The sequence below is a fragment of the Lepisma saccharinum genome, chromosome 25 (assembly GCF_977018435.1).
Source record: "Lepisma saccharinum chromosome 25, izLepSacc3.1, whole genome shotgun sequence".
In the NCBI taxonomy this organism is placed as follows: Eukaryota; Metazoa; Arthropoda; class Insecta; order Zygentoma; family Lepismatidae; genus Lepisma; species Lepisma saccharinum.
In genome coordinates this window covers 1,704,628-1,729,878 of record NC_139253.1, presented here as the reverse complement: position 1 = coordinate 1,729,878, position 25,251 = coordinate 1,704,628, and the positions used below count along the sequence as shown (strand labels likewise).

Genomic DNA, 25,251 nt, shown 5'->3' with positions numbered 1-25,251 from the left:
TATTATAAAACATATGCCTATGCGAAGGACCGTTATTATTTTCCTTCTCAGAAATCCTTCATCTACAAGAAATGCAAAGAATGTGAACAGTGTGCACGACATAAGCAGTCCCGCCAACCAAAGCACTTCGAACTACAAACAAAGACTTCTCTGACACCTTTCCAAATTATCGCCTTGGACCAATGCGGTCCATATGTCACATCAGGACCAGAGGGACATCGCTACGTGATCAGGTGCTCTGACGCAGCCACGCGTTACGTGGTAGCCGCACCGACACACTCTCTCACTGCTGAAGTTTTGGTGGATTTTCTGTACACGAAAATCATATTACCATTTGGCTTTCCAGAAAAAAATCACTGTCGACCAACTATGTAACGGTCGGATTGACCATTACTGGTTTTGGTATATTGTAATAATTAATTGCTGGCCAGCTACAAGGTGTAGGGTTAAGTAATATGTTTCTATGAGTGTACTTTTATGTTATTATTGCATGTAAGTGTATATACTTATTGGATTGTGCTTTGCTGGATGTTAGATTCCCCTGCTTTTTACCTCCCCGGTTGGGGGAGCTAGCTGCCTTACAAAGGACCGTTGGCAGTGGAATTTTCCAACGCTACGGGGTCCACGTCCACGGACGTTTACCCCGACTATAAAAAGAGCCAGTGGGCTTTAGCAAAAAACAGTGTTTCCCCATTGATCGACGAAAGAGGAACGTCTCCTCAAGTTTAGTCCACTTTTGGTGGCTAAACTGGATATCATAATGTAGCATCTGGTTATGCCAGCCCCTGTTGCTGTCCCAAGTCCCCTTTTAGAAAAAGCTTTGATTATGTGGATACTTCCGTATTTGATTAATTGATGCCCAAAAGAAAGAGAGAAGGCGTAAGGAAACGCATTTGTAACGGAATATCATTTAAGCTGAGGATAGGCCCACCGAGATAGTTTTGCTAACTCGGTGGTAAGGGAAGTGCCGATGGTTATGCCATAGGTGCGCAAATATATTGATTTAGAGATTTGGTAATTTGGTCTATGCAAGACACTCATGGAAACGCTCTGTAAAATATGTATATATATAACTACGTATAATAAACCAATATATCCTACGAGAATGTTATAATTTCAAGAACTACGGTACTGTCCATTTAACCAGTTGTATATTCACTTGCTGTATATGTGTAAACGAACCAGGGACATACAAATATAAATTGTTATGTGAAACCCCCCTTTTGTAATTCCGGCGCAAATATAATCTGCTCGCTTGGCACCCAGGGTGAGGTGAAAGGAGAGATTGAGGGATGAAAGTAGGAAGTAATCCAGAGGGCCGGATAGAAACAAGGGATGGGGGGCCGACACTTTCACATATGGGGGCTCTATTGTCCAGGATATATCTTGTTGTATAAATTGTCGTCAGGTCTATAAGTTTGAAAGATAGACGGACTGACGGACGGATAGATGTTTTAATTTTTACAACGAAGATCGTACAGAAGTGAATGTTATTACGTAGTGGAAAAAGTAAAGTAGAAAAAATGGCAGTACAAATTGATAGAGTTTTGCTTGGACAGCTATTGGGTAATCAGGATATAAGCGATAAATCTCAGGAGGAAATTATTAGGGAATTAAATAATCTTGCTTTATCGCGCACTGAACAGCAGAGTGCTAAGGAAGAGGAGAAAAAAGTTCAGAAAATTCTCGATAAGTCAAATTTACCGATTCCAGTCTTCACAGGGAGCGATGACAAGATTTCGCCGCATGATTATTTGCAAGAGTTGCGGAATTATAAAGATGTCATGGGCATTTCGGAGAAGTCATTGTTTGACAATATTCTTCCGTTTTCGCTAAGGAAGGCTGCAGGGGATTGGTTTAGATTTTCACGCCCGTTTGAAGATTTCAAGAGCTTTGAAAATGCTTTTTTAGAAGAATATTATTCTGTAGATTATAAGAATGAGATCAACAGATTGATTCAGAATCGCTTCCAAATGAGCGAAGAATCTCTGGTTTTGTTTATTCGTCGAATGAGGAAACTGTTTTCTATGAGGCAAAAAGAGACAGACGAATGTGAAGTAATAGAACATATTTTATCTCATGCACACCCTAGTTTCCGAAGGCATTTGTATGGGATGCAATTTCATACTTTGAAGGAATTGGAATCTGAAGCAGCCATTGTTCAGAGGAGGTTGTATTCAGAAAGGCTTTATTATTCACCGCTCGCCGGTGAGACGGAATTATCTTTTTCTGAAGTTTGCAACACTGAAGAGGACACCTCGCGAAGAACAGGAGTAAAACATTTGGCTTTGTCCGCGAGGACAAGCGAGGGGGGAACCGAGAGTGACCAGCTACCCTTATACTCTCTCAATCCAGGTTTAGGAAAAAGGATCAAGTGCTGTGAAACAACCGCGTTTCTAAGAAGGGGCATTGGCGGTGATGCGACCGTAGGGCACAAGAGACCCTCTTTTGATGCAACTTTTGGGCAAGCGGGGGCCAATAAAAATTCTGCAAAGGTAATTTGTTGGGGCTGCCGTAGTGAGGGACATAAACTTCAGGAATGTCAACAGGCCAATAAAAGGAACCAACCCGCTGGAAAGGGAGGTCAGCAGCGTCCCCAAATAAACATTCTGTCACCCGCCGGGAGAAAACGCAGAAACAAAGGCCGTTTTTTGAATGGAGAAGGCTGTTTTCGGCAAGACCTCGAACCTCTCATTCAATGTAAGATTAACAAGAAACGCTTTGTATTATTTGCAGATACGGGAGCTTCAGCTTCTACGCTAAGTTTGGAAACAGCCAAGTTGTTAGAGAGGGATGGAAATAAATTCATGAAGACAAGAAAATGGAACATTTCATTAGCTGTGGGCAGCGTTACGTCGAAGGGCGAGATGTACGCTACTGTTCGTATTAATAACATGAAATTTAAGCAGGGACATACAAATATAAATTGTTATGTGAAACCCCCCTTTTGTAATTCCGGCGCAAATATAATCTGCTCGCTTTGCACCCAGGGTGAGGTGAAAGGAGAGATTGAGGGATGAAAGTAGGAAGTAATCCAGAGGGCCGGATAGAAACAAGGGATAGGGGGGCCGACACTTTCACATACAACAACACGCCGCGTTCATCTGCTCGATACTCACCTACATATTTGCTGATGAGCTATCATCCCCGCACCTTATCGGATGCTATTTTTCAAACTCCACCGGAGCACGTGAGCAATTATGAACGGCTGGAACATATGAAACTTTCGCGCCGATTGACAAAAGAAAATCTCCTCAAACGCCACAGAATGGATAAAGCACGGCTTGATCCTAACTATTCTCAAGCAGCGTTCAAACCTGGCGATCAAATACTTTTGTGGAACGATAGACGCTTATCGAAGACGTCCAAAGTGTTTTCAGGCAAGTACGAAGGCCCCTTCTAGTGTTGCCCACTTTCGTCTGTCTCGTCTCGTCTCGTGGAAATGCTGTCTCGTCTCGAAAATGTTCGTTTGTCCCGTCTCGTGTCTCGTCTCGTCTCGTAAAAGTAATGCAGGATATTATACCAACAAAAGTTATAACTGGGAGACATCACAAAATATTATTCTCGAAAATGGGTTAAACCTGTAATCACTTTGCTCACTGTAGCTATAGTGAGAATAAATATCATTCCTTAATCATAAGAACATGAGTATATCAAATAAAGTTTGTTGATTATCAATAGCTAGATAATGTATAGAATCTGCCTTGCTTTTCTAGCTCCCATCCACTCTTTATCCATCGTACACGCAGGGAGCTTTCAGGCAGCTTTGTTCCACGCGACAGCCTACAAGCCACACGGGGGTTTACACTGCAGTGACAAGCGACAGGATCCCCTTTCGTTCCGTCTATGATAAAAGTATTCATCGCACGGGCAGTACCAACAGATCGAGGCGATTCTACGCTCGATATTAAGAAAACGACCCAATTCAAGCGACACGGAAGCGACAAGAGACACGTGGTGCTACGATTCGGAAGGTTACGTTTACTGAGCGTTCGTATCCAAGCGAAACATGTTTCTTGCTTGTCGCTTCCCTCCTGTGGCTTGTTCAATGTGACAAGCGACACGGAAGTATCACACTGAAGCAACGAACGACAGGGACACTTCAGTTTATAAGCAAGCATTTATCGCGCATGCGCGGATAACAACCCTCGCGACAGAAAACGGCCTAAGCAGAACAACAAGCAAGCGACAAGCGAGACGTGGATCTTCGGTTCGAAGAGTTTCCTGTGAGGAAGAATTCTTCACACCAAAGTTACAGGCGACAAGCGACATGAGTCGCTTGGAAGCGAACTTTCAGTAATCAATGCAACCTTTCGAACAGTTGTCTTGTCTCCTCGGTCCGTTGTTCACGGATGCGGGGTGAATGTTTTCCTTCAGACTGAAGGGGATTGTGTCGCTTGGGTTTGAATTATACGTGTCGCTTGTCGCTTCGGTGCGAAATTTCCACAAGATAGCTTTCAGGTTGAAGCAACAGGCGACAAGCGACAAGCGACACAGGGGTTTTGCACCAAAGCAACAAGCGACACGCTCCTTTAAGGATATTTCAGACCGGAGCGACAAGCGACACGCGACACATGTTGGTTTGGAATGAGCCAATCAACAACAACGTTTCACAGAGTAGGAGCATGGCAAGCCGCACAAACCTGCGTTCGATTGGTTAAATCCTGAAGCGCCACGTGTTACGGGTCGCATGTCGCTTCGATGTGAAATCTCTCTTAGTCTATAAGCAAGCTTTCACTGTGATTTCACTAGCAACAGACAGAAGCGACACAATGCACGCTATTAAAAAACGGCCCAGTCCGAATTACACGCAAGCGACAAAGCAATACGTGCCGCTTGCCGGTCTAGTCGCTTCCGTTCGGAAGGTTGCATTTATTACTGTGGGTTCATTTCCAAGCGACACTTGTTGCTATTGCATGTCGTTTATTACTCCTATGACTTCAGGCAAATTTTATATTCGTTATTTCAAAACAGAATATCTAATTGAACTAACTTTTACTAGGTTTTTACAGCCGCGGTGGTGTAGTCAATAGGGCGTCTGACTGCCAGGCGGGAGACCCGGGTTCGATTCCCGTGGTGGGTGAATAAAGGTCGGAATTTTTCCGCATTGTCCCCGCATAAAGCAGCTCCGGGGCTCAACAGCCTCATATCAATGGGTGCATTGGGGCAATCCTGGAGGGCAAAAGCGGCCGGAGTGTGATGCTGATCACTTCGACTCCAAAATGACCTTTCCCCCACATCCCGTAAATGTGCCTTCATGGCACTTGGATCTTTACCTTTACCTAGGTTTTTAGTGCGAAATCTTTGGAGTTTGCAACCAGCACTCGAAGCTGCTGTTAGTGTTGCCCACGAGACGAGACTTTGGCCTGTCTCGTCTCGTGGAAATGCTGTGAAATGCTGTCTCGTCTCGAAAATATTCGTTTGTCAAAGGGACACATGATCAATCTCGTCTCGTCTCGAATTTTTAAAAGCCTGTCCCGTCTCGTCCCGTTAGCAACTCTAGCTGCTGTGAATTTTGAGAAGAGGGTCGCAAATGAAAGAAGGGTCTGTTTGGGCGAGAAATTTTATGACGATTGTCGCCAGTATGGCTGGTACAGGGCCATAGTAAACAATGGCAGTGACTACCTCCGGATCCTTTTGCGCAAGAATGAATGGAAGAGAGCTCTTGGGGTAGCAGATAGTTGCCAGATTTAAGGTATCCTGAGGAAATTTCAGTAGGAAGATACAGGGATTTTGCAAGTTAAGATAGCTGGGACGCGAGGCTAAAGTCTGGGCAAATTCGTTACAGACAACGTGTGATGAATTAGGATTTTTCGAATCTTGCAGATCTTTATTCATGTAATAGAAGCTGTTTTGGGTTTCCAAAGAAAATGCTTTATTCCTAATAAATAAATATTTTTAATTGATTAGTTATTTTCTTTATATTTTTTCGAGACTTTCGAGACGAGACGAGTCTTTTCGAGCCGTCTCGTCCCGTCTCGTGTCTCGTCTCGAAAACGAGACGAGACAGGTGGTCAGTCTCGTCCCGTCTCGAATTTTAGAAAGGCTGTCCCGTTTCGTGTCTCGTCTCGTTTTCGAGACAAGACACGAGACGAGACGGGATATGTCTCGTCTCGTGGGCAACACTAGCCCCTTCGTGGTAATCGAGCGACTTGATAAGAACCATTACAGAATCGAAGGGATCAAGCAAGGAAAATGGTTTGAACAAAAGCTAGCGTCGGTCAGGATGAAACTTTACGCACCACAAACGGTAACTCTCGATCGACCAGGTACAGAGGAAGACAATGTGAATGCCTTAGATTTACATTCAGGAATGCAAGCGGATATACCTCATATTCTAGGAGGCCTTTATTTGGAAGAAGCCACAGCTAGTGAAACCTATGTATCAGAAGTTGACAACACTGCGAGAAACATTGAAACACTGGCAGCATAGAACAGCTACTTTCTAACGAAGACGATCATCATCATCATTCTTCATAGTTCCTCGCCGCGACGAAATTACGAACAGTGATAGTAACAACTCATCAACTATAAAATAATACGTATAAACTATGCTTCTTCTTATAAATTCTGCTTTTTTTCATCTTACGGATAAAACTCTGCACCAATATTACTCACAGAACAAGAAGAAAATTAAATATATATCGTACACGTGACAGCACTATCTTGCTGACTAGTGCGTGATCTTCCCTCCCTCCCTTGTGCGGATTCTATTAAATATTGGTAAAGGGCAATGAGCGTAATTTATTTCATTCCTCATACACACATCCTCTTGCAGCCAAGCAGTTGAAGCCGGCGAACGGCCTAAACGTAGGATGTAAAACGTAGTTATAAGTTTGATTCACTCTGAAAATATAAAGAAACTATGTTACACACACTGTTATTACATATCACTAAATAACATATTTGTGCTATATTTTAGGTACAAAAAGGAAGCCAAGTAAGTATATATATGTTAAACAGGCGGGCAGGGACTCAAATTAGGAATGAAGGAAAAAAGCAAGAAAATACCTGATTTCAGAGGGTGAGGATAGTTTATGAATGTGTAGAAATTGATATTAAGGACTACTGTCTTCATTAATTATAAGTATTGAGTACACGAGCATTGTTATATCATTTAACATTAAAAGCACATTTTTATGTTTTAGGCACATAAGAGAAAGGAAAGCAATGTATATAGGATGTCGTATACTGTTTTAGAATTACTTTACATCTAAATTATTTTTTTTTTAACTTTGGAGCAATTAATATTATAAGATTTGGAAATCAATATAGTGTTCCAAGCACCCTTCCTCTTCTTTGTTAAAAATCTTCATCCTGATGATTGTATATTTAATTATATTTAATTGAATATATTAATATAAATATGTTTCAAATTGATTTTAAGCTATGCAAATGATCTTGCCTTTCACTTAAGGAGAAGAAATGATTCGATCCGTCCTATTAGTTCTAGTAAATGTTAAACCAGAAGGTCAACACATTCATAAAGATGATCATATGACATCTCAGATGTACAAAACAAGTACTAACTATACTGAAGATAAGAGGATGCATGACAAATTATGGATGTTCATTCTTTCTGCTTTTGCAATAGGAGAAGAAAATTATAGAACGAAGATGAAAGAGATGTTTGATCACATGATAAGTTTAAGAAATCTGAAACTCCAAAAACGATGAATATCTGCTTACAAAAGAGGAGGAATATGTTACGTGTGTTGAATTTAAGACAATTCTTCTTTTTCATTTCTTATTGAGTAACGAACTTAATGTAGACTAAGATTTTTATGTCAGGAGTAGTTAATATATATCGTTTATAATTTTTAATATGTACCTTACTTTTTAGGCGCATAAGGAAAAGGGACAACACGTAAGAATATTAAAAATTAGATGAAATCTGAAACTAAAGTATTCTATAATTAATTCTACACGAATCTGAAACTTGTCTCTGAACCATTCCTATCTGCAGTGATTAAATAAATGTAATATTAAATAATGCATACAGTTGAAGATGTATCCGTTGAGAGCTTTTGATTATCTTGTGCCCCTCCCTCGAAACTTTTCTCGATCAGCCACTAGGCTGCGTGTGATAGACGGTGCAAGATAGACTTTCGAGGGGGAAGGGGTTGCCGCTATCACAAGTGCTGTAATGAAGAATAAATCACCCTTCACTAAAGGAAGAAAACGATGTATATAGCAAGAGTGTTTCAATAGTCTCCATGTCTTAGCAATGTTAGGTTTCAAAATTTCGCCTATCGTTCTGACTTTCTGTGATTTTTCTTCATTTTCAGCAAATGCGGCAGCTGCTTAGATGTAAAGTTGCACAGACATACATATATAATTAATGCCAATTTATATAGCAAAAGCCACGGTAGCTCAGTCGCTGTCGACCTCCGTGGCGGAGTGGTTAGCACAGCTGCGATGACAGGGGTCGCGGGTTCGAATCCCATCTCGGACGTGCATGTTTGTGTGCGGCTATCCTGCATGATTGATTGATTTCCTATATTTTACTTCGCTTTTTGTGCCACTTTTGACTAATTTGCGAAGATGGAGATGAGTGATGATCTGATGAAATTGATGAATGGACATTCACAAACATCCATGCCCAGGCCGGTATTCGAACCCGTGCAACAAAGTAGGCCTTCACTTGTAACGATACTGCCCCACGTTGGGCTCCACTTGCAACAAAGTAGGTCTTCAACCCGTGGCCAAGGCACACGACCAAGACCGGGCGACGCTGCCTACAATTTCTCTTTAGTTTAAATGCCTCGACTAATTCTCAGTACCTTCGGGACATGAGTTCGCATTACCCGCATCCCAGAGTTCGGGTAAGGGTCTGCTTCTAAACTTCAACTTACATATCTGTGAAATCTAAACTCTATTCTCATGCACGATAACCACTTTGATGCTTGACTTTACCATCATGACCGTACCTGCGTTCCACTGACCAGTGAGAACGCGCATTGCCAGTCACAAGGGAAGCAGCACCTTGACACTGACACACTTGTGGGTCACTTGTGGTCACTCCACTGACCAGTGAAGGCGGGACACCCCGTCAAACCAGAAGCTTGCCAGTAAACCAAATTAATATATATATATAATCCTATTTTAATTTTCATAGAAACCACACATTATCAATTACTGAATTTATTTACATCTCAGTTCCAAAAGTAACCATCACCGAAAATAACACAAAGAAGATTCTTATTTTTTACATTAATTGAAGATTTTACAGGTCTCCAGCATAGTTGGAGTAAAAAGAAAAATTATACAAACTTCTGGTCATGTTAAAATGCAAACAAAATTACTTAACAACTTCAGTTATCTGGAAGAAGCTTGATACTAAATAACCATAAAGGCAAGAGCACTTTCTTTTCTGCTACATATCCTAATCCATTCAAGATTTAATACAACAGTAACTTGGTTTCAACAACTGGGTAATAATTTTTTAAAAAAAGGTAGAAGTTACAACTAGTATCCAAAATTTTGCCAGAACAAAATATATTAATGTGTTATTAGTCATAAACTCTATATCCCTGCTTCGATAATGTTTTCACTCTTACATTATGTTCTTTGGAATTCAAGAGGTGTACTACCAACATCAGGGTCTACCTCAAAACATTCATAATACAATAACAGGGGAACCATTCTCTACCCTTTATAGAAGCAACTTCGACCACATACATTACAAATGTCCACGTGGAATTCTCTTAACATAACAGGGGAACAAATGTCTACCCTTTATAAACGCCGCCGGCTACTCATATCATAAAAGCAGAACAATACACCATCACTTAAGGAATTAAAAAAATTAAATTTAAAAGAAATATATTTGGCCTATAATTTAATTGAGCTATTTAAATAATTTCTACAACTACCAACCAATAAATGAAACCATTAACTTTATCCCAATGTCGCAAGTATTCAGACTCCGAACGGATATGTATCCTATATTCTCAAAGATATTAAAGTACACCTTCTGAGCAGAAGCGTGCTCTCGGATTAATGTTACCAAAGATATCAAATTTATTTAATGAACTTCCTTACCAGGAAAGTTCCGAAACATTATTTACTTTCACCTCCTGACGAGGAGAATTCAGAATGATTTAGAATAAAAATTAACTTGACGAGAAGGACGTATATCTTTGTTGAGCCTAATTTATTTAACTTGAATTTACATAGGAGCCACACTGACCAGTGACAACTTCAACAGAATTTATGAATCAAAATTTTAAATTATTAAGATTAAATATTTATATATGAATCAAATTATTTATATGCCCGCTAAATCCCCTTTAAGGATCATGCTGACCAGCACTAATCCTGAAAGGTGGCTTACGGAAAACCTCGGACATTGTGGAAGGGAGAGTTGACCAGCCACTCCCCACACAACGCCCGTATTCTCCCAGCCCTGGACCTCGACAAGCGATTTAATCACCTAAAGATTCCGGAATATACTGATCTCACTGCCAGCGAAACGGCAGGTATTTATACTCGCGGGATATCGCAATTCTATTCCCCGAAACAAAAGATTTGGACATATGGAAAGTTATTTTTAGCTTTAACAATTACCCCTTCGAAAAAGGCATATCGAGAAACACAATGCAGCAAAATTTACTTACAAAACCGCGCAACGCCTACCGAAAAAGAACCCATTGTTGATAAGAAAGAAAAGAATGCAAGCTTCAACTTGCTCTGCGTTCTTTATCGCCCGGCAAACTGTGTTACAATTTAACTAAGAAATATTTATACCTTCTTAAAAAATAAAAATCCTTAAAAGTACATACACGAGGGCTATCGAAAAGTAATTTGAATAGCAAAGACATTTACCAAAATTTATCAATCGTTACACCCGGAACCTCTGGCGTGCTTACCACTCCGCCACGGAGGCCGGCAAATCCTGAATGAAAATTAGATTTGAGATTAGCTGATTGATATGAGTATGACGTATGGGGAAGGCTGTCGCTTAGGAGTCTTCCATTATATTAAAAAGAAAGGAAGTCGTTAGGGCGTCTGACTATCATGACCCTGGTTCGATCCCCGGCGGGGAAGAACCGGGATTTTCTCCACCTGTATGAGCGGCTCCGGCGCTCACCCAGCATCGTATAAAATGCGCACCTGAAGGAAACTCTTGGGGGTAAAGGCAGCCAGGGGCGTGGTGCTGATCACATCAACCCCCAACTTCGAACGTGATCAAGAAAGTGTGGCTCCCTAACTCCCCATCCCCTATACGCCTTCATGGCGTGGTGCAAAGCATAGGGTAGCACTTTACTTTTTACAATTTACATAGCGAATAATAGTTACATTATGTAATCATGAGGTGTGGAGAAGAAAATTACCTATCAAGCATTTTCTATTTGTCATTTGTCTATTCGTGGGAGCGGAAATCTAAATTTGCGTGTTGAAATCAACTCCTGCAACTTCAAGATGCATTTTCTAATTTTATTTTCTAATTTTGTTATTTTATGTCGCTTTTCTTTCTTCTGTGGCATTGCGACGATGAGGATGAATGATGACCTGAATAAATAGCGATAATGTAACCATGCCTAAGGTCCAAGCCTTGGACCTCTGATTTTGTAGCGCGTTTTGCTCATTTGACGAAATCCTTTGGAAAAGAACTGTAAAAGTTTACTGAAACAACCAACATCGGATACAACTTATATATAAGTCCTCTAAAATTAGTAAATAAAATCAATTTCCATGGCTCAACAGCCCATTGAGGTGGTTTTCCATTGGCTTACGCGTGTACAGCATGTTGAGTCCTTTCTAGTTTGGAGACCAGAGTTCGCTACCATATTGATTTCAAGTAGATCCCCAATTGGCCTCACGATGCTGGGGCAGAACAGAAATTTTTGAGCTCCCACCAGGGATCGAACCTGGAACCTCTAGCACGAAAGACGAGAGCGCAATCATTTCGTACGAGCTCTGCTATATTCAGTACCATCAAATCGTCAGTCCTGCACACGCAAACACTATTTATACGAAAGTATAGAATTTATTATCCAACGTCATCATTCTTCAAATGCATAATCAAATGCTGCAAAAGACTCGGGACTCTCCGAAACGTAGTGGCTAACACGGCCATCTTGGAAAAAGGGGTGACAGGTTCGATTCCGGTACCATGAATGTTATATTCGACATTAGATGACTAGCTTGAACTTCATTATGAACACTTTTCATTTCCGTGCTATTATCATACCCCTCTTTTATATCTAAGCCTAGTCTATCGAAGGCCACCAAGAGACCATCAGAACGATATTTGTCAGCGGATGCAACGTACAAGAATATCCTCTATTTTTCAATTTTTCTTCAGACAAATTTACAAATATAAAAACTAATGAATTTTTTCCTCTGAGGCTGAAATCTGATACAATAGAAAAAATACATGAATATCTTAAGACTTTCAAGAATTTCTTGTGTTACTCTAGACGGTTATTAAGTTAGGAGTTACTTCTGTATTTAGATTCCTAACAATGGTCGTGGATTTTCCTAGTCTATATTCGTCTCAAATATTCTTGTAAAACTGGGTCAAATTTTGCCATAATTTCTAACAAACAAAACAAAAAAAAGGAAAAAAAAATGTCTTACCCTCACCTATACCAAGGTATATGGCGTACCGTTGCATACCGCCAGATAAGAAAGCACTGTGTACGTATATGTGTGTGTGTGTGTGTAGTGCCTCCCCCAAACTGACCAACCTAGCGATGACCCTGTATTTCGAACTTAATAAAGAGGATGAAGAACACTAATAATATATGCTATATTTTAGTGCTACAATTTCACAGATATTTCAATTCACAAATTATGCTAGATAGCAAATAGATATCATATTTTTTTTTAATTGACGTAAAGGCACTGGGAATATAGAGAAGCATTTAATTGATATCACTTCCAATTTATTGCACTTGTGTTATTTTATAGGCATCTCAGCAAGAAGGACAAGTAAGTATAAACTGTTTTAATACAGGACATTTGTAAATATTAATAATAGTACAAATCATTACGCATTTTGGCAGCTCGAAATATTATAGGTCAAGATAAATATGTAACAAACCTCAGGAACATATCGCGAAGCCCTAGGCGAGATTTTAATGCGACGCTCCCATCCGTTCCTTAAATTTGAAATCTCAATATGAATCGATATAAAATCTTCAGGTCTACGTCAGCAATTTATCAAATTTAAATAATATAAATAAATTACTGACCACAATAATATTTACTAATTTCACTCATCCTAAAACAAAAGTCTTCCTCCGTTTTCCGGGTGATGAAGTCTGAAGCTGTACGACAGGCCCTTACCAAGGGGAGGGGCCATGGGGGACGTGACCCTCTCGAACTATGAAATATGATAATGTGAAGATATAACATCCTACTAAAATAACATTGTCGATTTTTTCAGATTGTGGAAGAATTTAGATTTCGTCCTTGCATATATGAATGGGTTGTTTGGGGAGAGAAGCAGGCTCCAGAAGTCTCCAGTCTGTAACATAGAGTAATTTTTGTTTAACGACCATTGATGCAAATCTACAAGACATCCCCATTTAGTCGGAACAGTCAATTCCCTTTAATCCTTGTCCCGACCTTTTTCAAACTACAGTCGTGTTGCGAAAATGTTTTTCTTTGGTTAACTCACATTTAGACATGTTCTTTATTTTAATAATCATTGCTAATACGTATAATTTAATTTATAAATCCTTTGTAAATATAGCATTATAATTGCTGTTCAATGGTGCTGGTGTACGATTTTTTAAAAGTGAAAAAAGAACGATGTTAATTTGCAAAGCACAGTACAGTTCTAATACTTCTGAGAATTGAATGTAAACCATAAGCATGAAGCTGAACGCCATGTGACAACCTTTTTATATAAGCGACTGTGTTGTTGATTACCAGATCGGAGAAGAGGGAGGGGGGTCAATTGGTGAGTTGATTTTTTTTTCGTTACTTTGGGCCATAACATTACAACTCTTCAATTGTACAGTCAATAGCAAAGGTAAGAGTAGGCAAATGGTTCATCACTGTTTACATTCTGTTTTTACTCTACATCTTGTGTTGTTCTAAGGAATAGAATCCTGTTGATGCGAAGCTCATGTTGACACCTGCTTAGTGGAATTTTCATTTCAACCCATTATCATCACACTGTGGAAAACAGACTGATTGAAAATAGTAATGGACATATTACTTTTGCCGTTGGGTGTACATTTAGCACTGGCTGCAATACTACCATAACATTGGTGGCCACATCTAATCCTCCAACAGCATTTTGCTGAGCACCGTGACAGAGTGGTTAGCACAGCGTGCTACGACGCCATTGTTTCCGGTTTCGAATCCCTGGCTGGACAAGGTTGTTCTTTGTGAGTGTTCCTTTATCAATTTCATCATATCATCACTCATATTCATAGTCGCGAATATCCAAAAGTGTCCGAAAATTGACGTAACTAATTCAATCAATCCAACAGCATTTCGGATCTTCCCTTTTATCCACTAACTCGTTTCCCCCCCACCCCCCAATCCTGGGTACAGACCTGCTGTAGGAAGGAAGGAAACAACGCAAGTATTTAAATGCCTCATACTTTCTTCGTGGTAGTTGGAGGTGCTGTAATGTTAACTTATTAAATTCGGGAGTCCAAGATCAAGAGAATGGAGACAATACAAGAAAACGTTCTTTTCATTCTGGAAAAGATTAAATGGGTAAAAATGTCCAAGCAAGTTATCGTGAATTTTTGCATAAATGTTTCACATGAGAAATAAGATGATAAATTTTACTTTCTTCGGGCCCCTTTAGGCTTTCGGATCCGCCTATTTGCAAGTTATGTCCCTGATTTGACGTAATCATTCAAAATATAACGTTTAATTAGAATTTAAAAACAGAAAAAAACAGAATGTTTTTATATTTTTGGCCACAAAAATTAGCCTTGTCCATATTTATTTCTCACTTCAATTTATTACATTTTTGTAGCCCCATGGGACGCCAGGCCCCTTTAGGGGCGAGGCGCCGCGTTTTGCACTTAGTCCACCCCTGGCTACGCCACTGTGAATGCAGAGAAAGTAGTATTTCTCTCTCATGACTTGCAACTTTTACTATAACGAAATCAGAAACATATGGTTACGGCAACGGGTTGAAGAGTGTTTTACGTTTCAAAGCGAAGGGGGGTATGAATGTTATATACGCCCATTTCTCAGCATAGCATCAAGGTGACAGTTCAAATGTCGGGTTATTTTCCTTTGCGTAGGATACGTACATTGAACATGCAAGTTTGAATGGAGCATCTTTGGAAACACTTTTTTTTGGGGGGGGGGGGTGTAAGGGTTGCTTGATGAAAAGAATTACAAGGAACCCTGACAGGTTCAAAATTTCTCTTCTCAAATGCTATATGACTGGATAAAAATGATTCGTTTTTCTATTTTGATTATTGATTGTATAGTTAGGTATATGTTGTTACCGAAATTATAATTACGTATAATATATATATATATAGCTATCATAAATATGGATACATTTATATTGAAAACAACAGTAAACAAATATGTTATTTAGGGCCTTCGAGAAGGGGAAATGCATGTAAGTATACGTTTACATATGATTCGTTTTTCTATTTGAATATTGGTTGTGTAGGTAGGTATATATAGTTACCGAAGTTTCTATGATATTTACGTTACAAACAGACAATTCAATGACAACATTTTTGAATAAATAGAAAAATTATAATTAAATTTAGATGGAAGAAAATAACTATTTTGACAATTTTTATTTCCCATGCCAAAAATGTAGTGTATACAGGGTGTCGCAAAACTCTTTCAACAACGCTTGGGTGCTGGTAGATATCATAAAAACAAGTATGAAGTTTACCTCTAAAGCGCTTAGTTTCTGCGCTATTAGCGCTGAAAATCTATCCTCTACGTATGCAACCCAACACAGCAAACGCTTGTTGTGACTTAACTACCAAGGGCGCGTGGCAGGGTAGCCACTAGCGTTCCTCGTTAAGAGAGACGACTTGAAAACATCAACTTGGGAGTTTTGCCTGAGCAAAATCCAAAACATTAATGATACTTGCGATGTTGTAAGAAGCATTGACAGTATTTATAAATTGACCAAGACAAATAATGGGCAGACTGAAATTCAAGATTACTCATTCTAAAATATCTCCATAATTGATTGATTGATTTGGTTTATTTTAATTCCCTTTCTGTCACCTTTGGCTAATCGCAAAGATGAGGATGATTAGTAGAAATAACAAATGACACCAATGTCTAGACCAGGATTTAAACCCCAGACATCTGGCGCCGTAGCGAGCTGTGCTAACCACATCACCACGGAGTGTTTCGTGTATTATGCAATATCAACAAATGCAAAGGAAACGTGAGGCAGGGGAAATCCACGAACGAACAAATGTAAATAATACGCAAATGTGCAATACGAGGCCCTTTACAGTTCAGCGCTTGATATAAGTATGCATTTCTTGGCTTTGGTCTTTAATAAACGCTGGTTTTAATGTGTGAATTTATTCATGTCTAAACGACGTTTTTCATTCAATTGAAAGTCTCCGTCCGTGGCGGAGTGGTTAGAACATCGCGCTACGCGCCAGGGGTCTTGAGTTCGAATCCCGGCTTGGGTATGGATGTTTGTGAGTGCATTCATCAATTTCATCATATCATCACTCATCCCTATCCTCGCAAATTAGCCAAAAGTAGCACATAAAGCGAAGTTAAATAAAGCATATCAATCATTAAATTAAAAGAACTTTGCAATTATTTCCTTATGAGACGAACACGATTAGCAATAACAGTAGCACAGTAGCACAGATTTTCAAATAAAGTGTAATAACATTACAGTCTGCGTGTTCGAAACGAGGCACATCATGTTTACATTTGTTCGTTTGTGGATTTCCTATATCTCACGTGTCCCTTGCAATTGTTGATATTGCATGATACACGAAACACTCCGTGGTGGTGTGGTTAGCACAGCTCGCTACAGCGCCAGGTGTCTGGGGTTTAAATACTGGTCTAGACATTGATGTCATTTGTTATTTCATCATATCATCCTCATCTTCGTGATTAGCCAAAGGTGGCAGAAAGCGAATTAAAATAAACCAAATCAATCAATCAATTATGGAGATATTTTAGAATGAGTAATCTTGAATTTCAGTCTATCCATTATTTGCCTTGGTCAGTTTATAAATACTGTCAATGCTTCTTACAACATCGCAAGTATCAATAATGTCTTGGATTGCTCAGACAAGACTCCCAAGTTGATGTTTTCAAGTCGTCTCTCTTAACGAGGAATCCTGCCACGCGCTCCTGGTAGTTATATATATATATATATATATATATATAGCTATCGTAAATATGAATACATTTATATTGAAAACATTTAACAAATATGTTATTTTAGACACATCGAGAAAAGGAAATGCATGTAAGTATAAATTTACAAACGTTTCGTTTTTTTTATTTTAATATTGGTTGTGCACAGTTACGAAATTTTGTTGAAATTTATGTTACAATGACAACATTTTGGAATGAATCGAAAAATTATAAATAAATATAGATGGGAGAAAATAACTAAATTCACAATTTTTATTTCCCTATATATATATATATATATTTATATATATATATATATATATATATATATATATATATATATAAATAAATATATATATATATATATATATATATAGCTATCGTAAATATGAATACATTTATATTGAAAACATTTAACAAATATGTTATTTTAGACACATCGAGAAAAGGAAATGCATGTAAGTATAAATTTACAAACGTTTCGTTTTTTTTATTTTAATATTGGTTGTGCACAGTTACGAAATTTTGTTGAAATTTATGTTACAATGACAACATTTTGGAATGAATCGAAAAATTATAAATAAATATAGATGGGAGAAAATAACTAAATTCACAATTTTTATTTCCATATATATATATATATATATATATATATATATATATATATATATATATATATATATATATATATATATATATATACGTAAAAAGCTATCGTAAATATGAATACATTTACATTGAAAACAATAGTTAACAATTATGTTATTTTAGAGACATCGAGAATAGAAAATGCATGCAAATATTCATTTACAATTTTTTCTATTTGATAATTGGTTGTGTAGGTAGATATATGCAGTTACCGAAATTTCGTTGAAACTTACATTACAAGGAGACAATTTAATGACAACATTTTGGAATAAATAAAAAAATTATAATTAAATATTGATGGAAGAATATAACTATTTTCACAATTTTTATTCCCCATGCTAAAATTTAGTATATATATATATATATATCATAAATATGGATACATTTATATTAAAAACAGTTAACAAATATGTTATTTTAGAGACATCGAGAAATGCATGTAAGTATACATTTACAAAATAGTATATACTATTTGTATAAATCTAGTCCAAAAATATTTTGTATATTTTTGAATCATATTTGTATGCAAATCTTATCTCAGTAGGTCAAAACAATATACATGATAATTTTGTATTGAGAAAAATTTAAAGACATCGAGAAAAGGAAATGCATGTGAGTATACATTTACAAATGATTCGTTTATCTATTTGAATATTGGTTGTGTAGTTAGGTATATATAGTTACCGAAGTTTCTATGACATTTACGTTACAAAGATACAATTCAATGATAACATTTTGGAATAAATCGAAAAAATATAATTAAATATAGATGGGAGAAAATAACTATTTTCACAAGTTTTATTTCCCTTCTTGAAATTTAGTACATATATAGAGTTATAGGCTATATGTGTATATATATATATATAGCTATATATACTATATATATACTATATATAGCTATCATAAATATAGATACATTTATATTGAAAACAGTTAACAAATATTTTATTTTAGAGACATCGAGAAATGCATGTAAGTATACATTTACAAAATAGTATATACTATTTGTATAAATGTAGTCCAAAAATATTTTGTATATTTTTGAATCATATTTGTATACAAATTTTATCTCAGTAGGTCAAAACAATATACACGATAATTTTGTATTGAGAAAAATTTAAAAGGATTCTATTAAAATGTTAGAAAGCAATTAAATGACAATGTAATGCAATATTAATTATTTTTAGTCATGCCAGGAGAAGGAATCGCATGTATATGTATATAACATTTATGATAGAATATTTCATAACAAGTCTAAGTGTAGATGGCTTTGTAAACATGATTCATGTAATAAATGTTATAACAATACAGTATGCATGTGAATGTAATATGGTAACCAGTCGGTATACATTATGTAGTGATAAATTAACATTTGTTCGAAAAAAAATCACTAAATTTTGTAACGTGACATCAACCAGACAGACGATGAAATCATGAGAACTTATTGGTGTATCTTGCTTACTATTTTGTTCGTCTATGAAACCCACCAATTTTTGTTTTGTGGCTATATTAGATAATGATAGTTGACACAGATGGTCAGGTATATTTTTCAGCTATGCTGATTAGTGATCTAAAATTATCTTACTTGTTACTTTTAATTGAATAATTTAGGAAGCGCAGGAAGAAATCGAAACAAGTGATTACTTTCTTCCTTCTGATATGAAAATGTAAGTCACTCTAAGCGACAATTTGAACTATGAGCAGACTATTACAAATTACAGAGAAGCTTTTGTTGAAAAAAATAACTTCCTGGTATTAATTATGCGGAACGGGAGCAAATACGTATATTCTTAATGGAGATTTAAAGAAATTTACCTTGGCCGTCATTTAAAAGATGTATTTTTATATTTAATTAAAACTTTGTTAGCAATTCGACATTTGGAAAAGCACGTAAGTATGTACCTGGTGTCTACAAAATATCTCTGGAAAATTTGACGTTTGAAATACAACGAAGTCAACTTACCTTTGTATACTTTAAAGAACATGCACTGAAGTTCTTTGGCATTTATTAAATTTCAATGCACTGAAGTTGTTTGGCATTTATTAAATTTCATCTCTACGACAAGTTCTTACAATGTTCACAAGTTAAAAGTAAGGGGTGTAAGGCGTGCCTCTTTGGAGAGGAAACCAAATGTCAATCTTTCTTTAACATGGTGCACCTTGGACAACGTTTTGCAGTCTAGCAGGGTTGTGCCGCGAATGTGTTGTGTCGTCCAGTTGTGTTTATGGTTACTCCTTCATCCATCTCACCATATCACCATTCATCCCCAAGAGCGGCAGAAAAACAACGTAAAATAACTTAATTCAATCAATCAATAAGCGGGTGCTATGTCAGGACTTCGTGGTGGCCATGGGATCCTCCCTACTTTTCCAAGTAGCCTGTTAGGAAATCACGAGTCTAGAACAGGGTAAAATAATCATAAATTATCCGCTCCAGGAGTACCGTCTACCCATTGATACATAAACAGATTATGTAATATTTTCGAAAGAATATAATTTTCTCTATAACATATTAAATTTATATGTAACCATGATCAACGATACTAGAAAAATATCATATAAAATCTATAAAAACTAGAAGAATCATGTAAAATTGTGCAATACAATCTTTTGAAGTATTTGTTTTACACACATACTGAAAAAACATATTTTTATTTATGACATAAAATATTAGTTTATGTTTGCATTTATGATAAAGTTATCGGTGGTATGGTCCACAATTTAAAAAAAAGGAATTAAGTGAAACAAAACATAGTTTTCAGCACAAAGTTGTATATTTTAATCACTTAATAGTTTAAATAGTTGGTAATATAGTGTTCTAAGTTTTAATTATTATACAGTGTGTCCATAAATATACTGTCATACTTTAAAGTGGTATTACGTCGCTTTGGATAATCGTATTTAAATGAAATTGGTGACATTTAAAAGAAAAACTCAAATATTTTTTACAACTCATAGACATTGAATGTGGCCCCAACGAGTGGCCTTGCAGACATCAAGGCGATATTCCCATTCATGGCACACACGCTCCAACATATCCACAGGCATGGACTGGATTGCAGAAGTGATGCGAATTTGCAGTTCTTGCAGGTTTTGAGGCAATGGGGGTACATAGACACAATCTTTTATGTAACTACATAAAAAAAGTCACAGACCGACAAGTCAGGTGACCTCGGCGGCCAATTGTAGAAGATATTATCATCATTACCAACACCTTCACCAAACTCTGCGTGTAATGATATTCTAAAACACACCAACTACGTTCTTAAATCTTCTGTAATAACAACACAATTTTAAATGAAAACATTCGCATGTAACCTGCCTGCCTGCTAAATATCCAACAATGAACCCGCATCGTCCATTGTTTTCAGGAGTGAATTTATTTCAGTTTCTATGTTTGATCTCGTTCATTGTTGTCCATTGCTGATATTGGTGTCCATTGTTGACATGCACAAAAATATTTGAGTTTTTCTTTCAAATGTCACCAATTTTATTTAAATACGATTATCCAAAGCGACGTAATACCACTTTAAAGTATGACAGTATATTTATGGACACGGTGTATATTAAAGCCTACTTCCCGCATTAGACTAATGGACTCAGGTTTTCTATAGGCTAGTCCAGGATGCCTCTTCATGAACATGTAGTTATCGTAAATAAGGAGAAACCTATAGTTCAATGAGTTTAATACATATTTCATTTATGTGTGCTATTTTTTTTCAGTCACGTCGAAAAAAGAAACGGAGATACCATGTAAGAATATTCAGAATTCAGTTGTATTTTTTTGGCGGAAATCTAAGTTTAATTAATTTTTATTAATTTCTACTGTAATGAATACATATACTATAAGAATACATATACTGAAAATTATTCCTTTATTTCGTATTTAATAACTCTTAAGGAATTGATAGATTAATCACATACGATTTATCCGACAATCCGTGTGGTTCTGGTCGCTACACGGGTACGCATTCGAATGGCACAATAACTAAATGAAGGCATTAAATTAACACAACATTAGTAAAAAAGTAGCGAAGCAGGAAAATAAATAGCTTCGTTAAGGAGATTAAATTGTCAAAAAATCTAGAGTTCTCAAATATTGAGTGTTTTCCTTTCCTTTAATTATGTAAAGCTGTACTTAAATTAGTTATGGGAAAATATATTAATAGGTTACAAGCAGCCCATTCATTTAACCCATTTCAAATACTATTCCTTTTCTAGAGAACTCGCAAGGAATCAAGACATATATAACATAAATTAATATTATTACCAAATTCACTATTTTAATATAGGCCTATATTGTGACATATGTGATAATTAGTCATCTGAGTAAATACAATCGTTACGTTTGATTACTTATATTAATGACTTTTACAGAAGTTGCATTATTTTTAATGAAAACAACAATACATATACGATATTAATAATACAAGAATGAAAAAGGACTTAAAATGATAATTCAATATGCTGATATATGCAACATTTTTTTCTGCACTGCGAACACTGTAGTAAAAGTAGACTTACACTACACTGCTGCAACAACACAAGTTATGTCGTAGCAAAAGACGTATTAGTTCTCTGTTTAATTTATGTACATGTTCGTTTGAATCGGTGTTATCACACGTATAGGAGGGCCTATATGGTCATAGAAGATATCTAGTGTTATCACACTTTTAGGTATGATAATTTTCTGTGCGGGGTTGGTAACTCCGCAAAAATAAGCGAGTTGGTAACTATGAAAAAAGATAAAGATTTTTTTCTTTCTGTTTGGTTTTGGTTATGAAAAAATATGAAAGATGACATTAATGTAAGTCTAAGTTTGTGTTATTTGAGGGCTTTATGTGAGTAATATTGGGACTATTTCTTGTTTCTAATCTCTTGCAAATAGCAGCGCTGAAATTTAATTGAAAGATTTTGCCTCTGTAAGGCTTGTGTAAAGTAAGTATCTCAGTAGAAGTGTCTTTTTAACTTGTTGTGTGACGTGTGTTGTTAACTAGTTGCTATTTAAAGCTATTACTGTTAATAAATCGTTAATTATGCGATATTAAGACTGTTACTTAAACCCAGCAAGCCCTGGGTGCAAAAGAGTTCTCATAATCCTAGCCGGAGACGTAGCACTGCACTAGTATTCAGTTGTGCTGAACAGATATTTACTCTTGGACAAATTTCCCTGTCATCATTCCTTATGTGGAAACAAAGGAAGAACAAATCTCATTCTATTTCCTTATGTACCCGCGGTAAAAAATGTTTAGTTCTTAATTTTCATGGAATAATTGCAAGATATAACTTTCAATAGATATATTACAGCAAGTTATTCAATTTATTTTAATCTTCAATCTTGAATTATTTCCTTTTAATTGTGAAACGTAGTCAAATGTAAGTGCAGTACAAGGGGAATTCAAGTTCATTGACATGATTCAATGCAAGTTGCAATGTTGCAGGAGAACACCAGTCAACCTCTACACTTGCATAACTACAAATCCATTTCCTGAGAACATGTAGGATAAGGTAGTACATTTTCGATCACAAAAAATTACATTCAATATAACTTGAAAAAATAGGTAGCAAAATTACAGTTTTTGTGCCAATGAAATGCTTACCTTTTACTGAAGACGCTGGCATAACATGACATTTTTAGTTCTGCTACTGCAGACAGAAGAACGAAATTTCGGTCGGATAAAATTTGATTAGAATTGTACCTAGGTAGGTATAGAAATCTGATCACCGTGCGGTACAATTTGGATTAACATTAAGTGAAGAAACAGTATCCTTAATATATACTACAAGTGCAACTTCTTGTAAGGCGTAGGCCTACAGGAGCAAAATAAAAACAAACTGCATGTTCTATTAGTTTAATAACTCTGTTTGACTACATACATCGTTACGCAGCTACCCGCACTTCCTTCGGTGTCAATCCCAATCCTCGCCCTTCCAAATACATCAGTCTCTCCACAATTGCGTCTTCCATCTGCTTGGAGAAAACTGTTGGATGGCCAACATCAATCCTGGAAGGAGAAGGAACACCGCTGCTTCTTGACGTGCCATCGTTACTTTGTTTTGGAGGGTGGCAAATGGAACATGATAAAGTTTCGATGCTCCGCGTATATACGAGGGAGAATCAAATGAAAACCTTAAAAGTTTATTATAAATTTCAAATGTTGTGGTATTGCTATGAAAGTTGGCAATATTGTTTCTAACAGTATTCTCTTTGTACAGTAGGTGGCAGAAGAGTCTAGTCAAACAAGCGCTAGCCCATTTTGATATGTCGCACGACAACCTTCCCATTTAAATTTCTGAAGTTGAATTCAAGATGGCTACCGACCATGCGGGTGACGTCAGTGTGGTTCCCCCTTGGCCAGGCAACGATTGGTCATCGCCATTTTCACGTTCCATGCCGCAGTGGCGTTGTACTGGGGTGTTAAGTGACTTATTGAGCCACCCTGTACAAAGCACCTATTCTATCTCCAACGTACTCACCTTGCCATACAAAATTACGTCTGGTTCTCCGGGTTTTCTGTATAATTTCTTGATATTTCTGCACAACACACCTGACACCCCACGCAACAACTCTCACTCCTCAGATCAACGTTGTCAGTAACAGGAAGCAAAATATTCGACTTTTTAGAACGGGTGATAAAAATAGTACCTATATCGAAAATGTACCACCCTACCCTATAGGATATAACAGAAAATGAATTAAAATTCCATGGAGCAATTTGTTACTATTTCTACAACCGACAGGGCGTGTATGTATTTTTAGCGTTTTCTTTCATTTCGGTGGCCTATGCAACCTCCCACCTTGGAATTAAGTTCTTTCGTTTTTCAACGTGACTTCCAGTTTGCGTAGTTTGTCTGTTGGTTGCTAGGTGCTCTGCTGTTCCAATGTCCGTTGGAAATACCCGTGTCAAAATGTCCAACTTTGCAAAAATTGAATGGTTAGCTCCAAGAAATCATATTTTGAAAGTAATCAACGAATGCTATCTTCACCCTGCATCTCTAGTTCCATTATGATTATATTCATCCTATATTGTAGGCAAATACAAGTGAATATGGTCACATTCCAGAAAGAGACTCAGGGTGTATATAGTTTTCGTTGATTGCCTCCAAAATATGATTTCCTAGTTAAGTCAGTACAGCTAACCCTTCAATTCCGGCATTACTACCAACCTTCCTAGCGGAGTGGTTATTACCGCGGGCTAGGACGTCTGTGATTTTAAGTTCGAATCCCGGCCTGCGTTGGTGTTCTTTATGAGGTACTCCTCATGAATTTCATAATTAATCATCATCGTCGAGATTATCCAAAAG

General features: G+C 37.0%; 1 protein-coding gene across 9 annotated transcripts in view; it reads left to right on the top strand.

Moving 5' to 3' along the window:
* Window positions 1–25,251, top strand: part of LOC145978876 (uncharacterized) — a 164,433-nt gene that overhangs the window by 40,669 nt on the left and 98,513 nt on the right. For 7 of the 9 annotated variants that reach the window (XM_083111783.1, XM_083111784.1, XM_083111786.1 and 4 more), the window contains 9 exons: window positions 6,923–6,940; window positions 7,844–7,867; window positions 12,919–12,939; window positions 15,533–15,556; window positions 17,387–17,410; window positions 17,733–17,756; window positions 18,368–18,385; window positions 18,901–18,918; window positions 21,670–21,699. In XM_083111783.1, the coding sequence (XP_082967909.1) occupies window positions 6,923–6,940; window positions 7,844–7,867; window positions 12,919–12,939; window positions 15,533–15,556; window positions 17,387–17,410; window positions 17,733–17,756; window positions 18,368–18,385; window positions 18,901–18,918; window positions 21,670–21,699 (201 nt within the window). The remainder of the gene's footprint in view (window positions 1–6,922; window positions 6,941–7,843; window positions 7,868–12,918; window positions 12,940–15,532; window positions 15,557–17,386; window positions 17,411–17,732; window positions 17,757–18,367; window positions 18,386–18,900; window positions 18,919–21,669; window positions 21,700–25,251) is intronic. The other 2 variants (XM_083111779.1, XM_083111780.1) reach the window with 2 other exon arrangements.